The following is a 2,088-nucleotide window of genomic DNA, read 5'->3' on the forward strand; positions in this document are numbered from 1 at the left end:
GGAGCAGTTCCTTTCCACGGTTTCGAACACTGCCAGCAGAACTGGTACACCTTCTTCTTGTCTGCTGTGCACACCGTGCACTGCACACAGAGGTTGGTCAGGTCCATCCTCTCCAGGTAGGTTTTACAACCAGGACACTGTTGCAAGACAAATTGAAAAGAATCTTCTGGTTAAATTATATCAGAGCAAAGCACCATGTTTTCTTTCTGTTTAGGTATCAACAAGGAAACCTGTTCCCAAACTGGTTTCAAGCATCCTGCACAAATTGCATCTGAACTATCTCCTGTGCATTTTTTTGAAGATATTGAGACACTTACTGATTTGAATTCACAGTATTCTGCTGCAGCCATACGAGCGATGTTCTCCTCGAAGTACTGCATCTCTTCAGCTGTCAGCACCGCCAGCCTGCGCACCTCCTGGTAAGACCACACTGCACCACACTTGAGCAAAGTGCCATCCTTCAGTGCAGGGCACTTAAATTTGTACTGGCCCTGCAAACAACAACACAACACATCGATCAGGGGTCTACAACCTTCAGCAGTTCCCAGTTTTCACAAAATAATTTGAAGAGAAGGTGATTTTCATTTATTTATGCTGTTGCAAATGCAGTTGACAATATTTTATGACTCTTGTTTTGCAGATCAAAGTGTCAAATATGATCCTGGTTCCATACAGCATTCAGCAGGCCTCAACAAATGTCACTTTATCTCTATTGATGAACAGCTGAAGGACATGTATTTCATTTTGAAGCTCGAGGAAATCCAGAATTCAACTGTAATGTCTTATTTGAAGAGGAGTAAATCTGTTTTGCATGATTGTGAGTTGATCCCATAGGGAGGAGCCACCCGGAAGTGTGTGTGAGTCGGTGGAAAGCACCTGATCCAGCAGGCTGCAGCACCATCCGGTCAGAGACTCCGGAGTGACGGCGTGACCGCAGGACATCTCTGCTCTGAAGCCCGGGTCTCCCTCCTCCGGCGCTGAAAATCACACCAAAAACACACACTAACAGTTCACCTCCACAGCGAACGGGAAGGGAGAGTCATTCCTCCTGGTGAGCGCCAACTGTCGGGCGCGCTCTCATCGCGACGCGCCAGCAGCAAATTGCAACAAAAAAAAAAAAAAACGTGAATAAATCAGTACTTACGCAGTGGATCCAGGTCATCCGGCCTGTTGACGAATTTCAGAGTCGTGTCTCTGGGGTCGTAGCGTTTCTCGTCCTGTCTCTGGTCCCGGATCGTCCTGAGGACCGATTGGTGTCTTCTCTCCAGACGCTCTGACGGTTCAGCTGCTGCCACATCCAGTGTTTCCTCTATCACTATCATAGGGGGGCGCCCCGCCTCCCCATCAGCACTCCCGGCCCCCCCTAGAAGGTCAAGGTAAATTGAAATAATTGTTACTTTTTTACACGCAAACTTTAGTTTTCCTGCATAAAGGCCGCTCCACATGCTGTCCTTACACGAGACACGCCACTGCAAACTAGTGTTTGTGTGCATTGTACGATTTGAAAATTGAGAAAAGGGACATTACAATGTCAAAATCATCTTATTTTGCTTGCCAAAAGCTGATTCATGCCTCCGGTATTGCATATGGATCGATATTTTGCCTAAAAATGATTTAATATAACACAGCAGAGTCACATTTACAACATTTGAGTAAAACCAATACTTTATACCACTTAAAAAATGAGTAAAGGGACATTACAATGTCAAAATCAGCTTATGCTTGCTAAAAGCTGATTCCGCGGACTGGAATCAGCCAAAACTTGATTTCTGCCAGAAAGTGATTTCCGTACGACGCACTGCTTGGGATGAAATTACTCTGTCGAGCAATCTAGCAGTTTTAGTGCAAAAAAAAAAAAAAAAAAAAAAAAAGAAAAGAAAACGTGTCAGCTCCGTACACATCTTTATTAGCATAACAACAAGCCAGGTTAAAATCGCCAACTAGCTTACCGGTATTTAACAGCGATATAAGGCAACTGGACGTACAGGAGGCTATGAAACGCAAACACAAATAAACATTGTTGGATGATCAGAAACAAACTTGTTTGAGCCCAATTAAGACTGCTGCAGAGCCACAGAAGCTGCGCTT

At 44.6% G+C, this 2,088-nt stretch overlaps 1 protein-coding gene across 1 annotated transcript in view; it reads right to left on the minus strand.

Moving 5' to 3' along the window:
- The window catches only part of LOC115386205 (probable E3 ubiquitin-protein ligase ARI7), a 1,731-nt gene extending 409 nt beyond the window's left edge, over positions 1-1,322 (minus strand). Inside the window, exons 1-4 of the mRNA XM_030088428.1 lie at positions 1,145-1,322; positions 877-977; positions 318-491; positions 1-137 (exon numbers count right to left, since the gene is read on the minus strand). The exon at positions 1-137 is cut by the window's left edge and continues 409 nt beyond it. Coding sequence (XP_029944288.1) covers positions 1-137; positions 318-491; positions 877-977; positions 1,145-1,322 — 590 coding nt within the window. The remainder of the gene's footprint in view (positions 138-317; positions 492-876; positions 978-1,144) is intronic.
- Between the last annotated feature and the right edge of the window lie 766 nt (positions 1,323-2,088).

Source organism: Salarias fasciatus, chromosome 3, assembly GCF_902148845.1.
Source record: "Salarias fasciatus chromosome 3, fSalaFa1.1, whole genome shotgun sequence".
NCBI lineage: Eukaryota > Metazoa > Chordata > Actinopteri > Blenniiformes > Blenniidae > Salarias > Salarias fasciatus.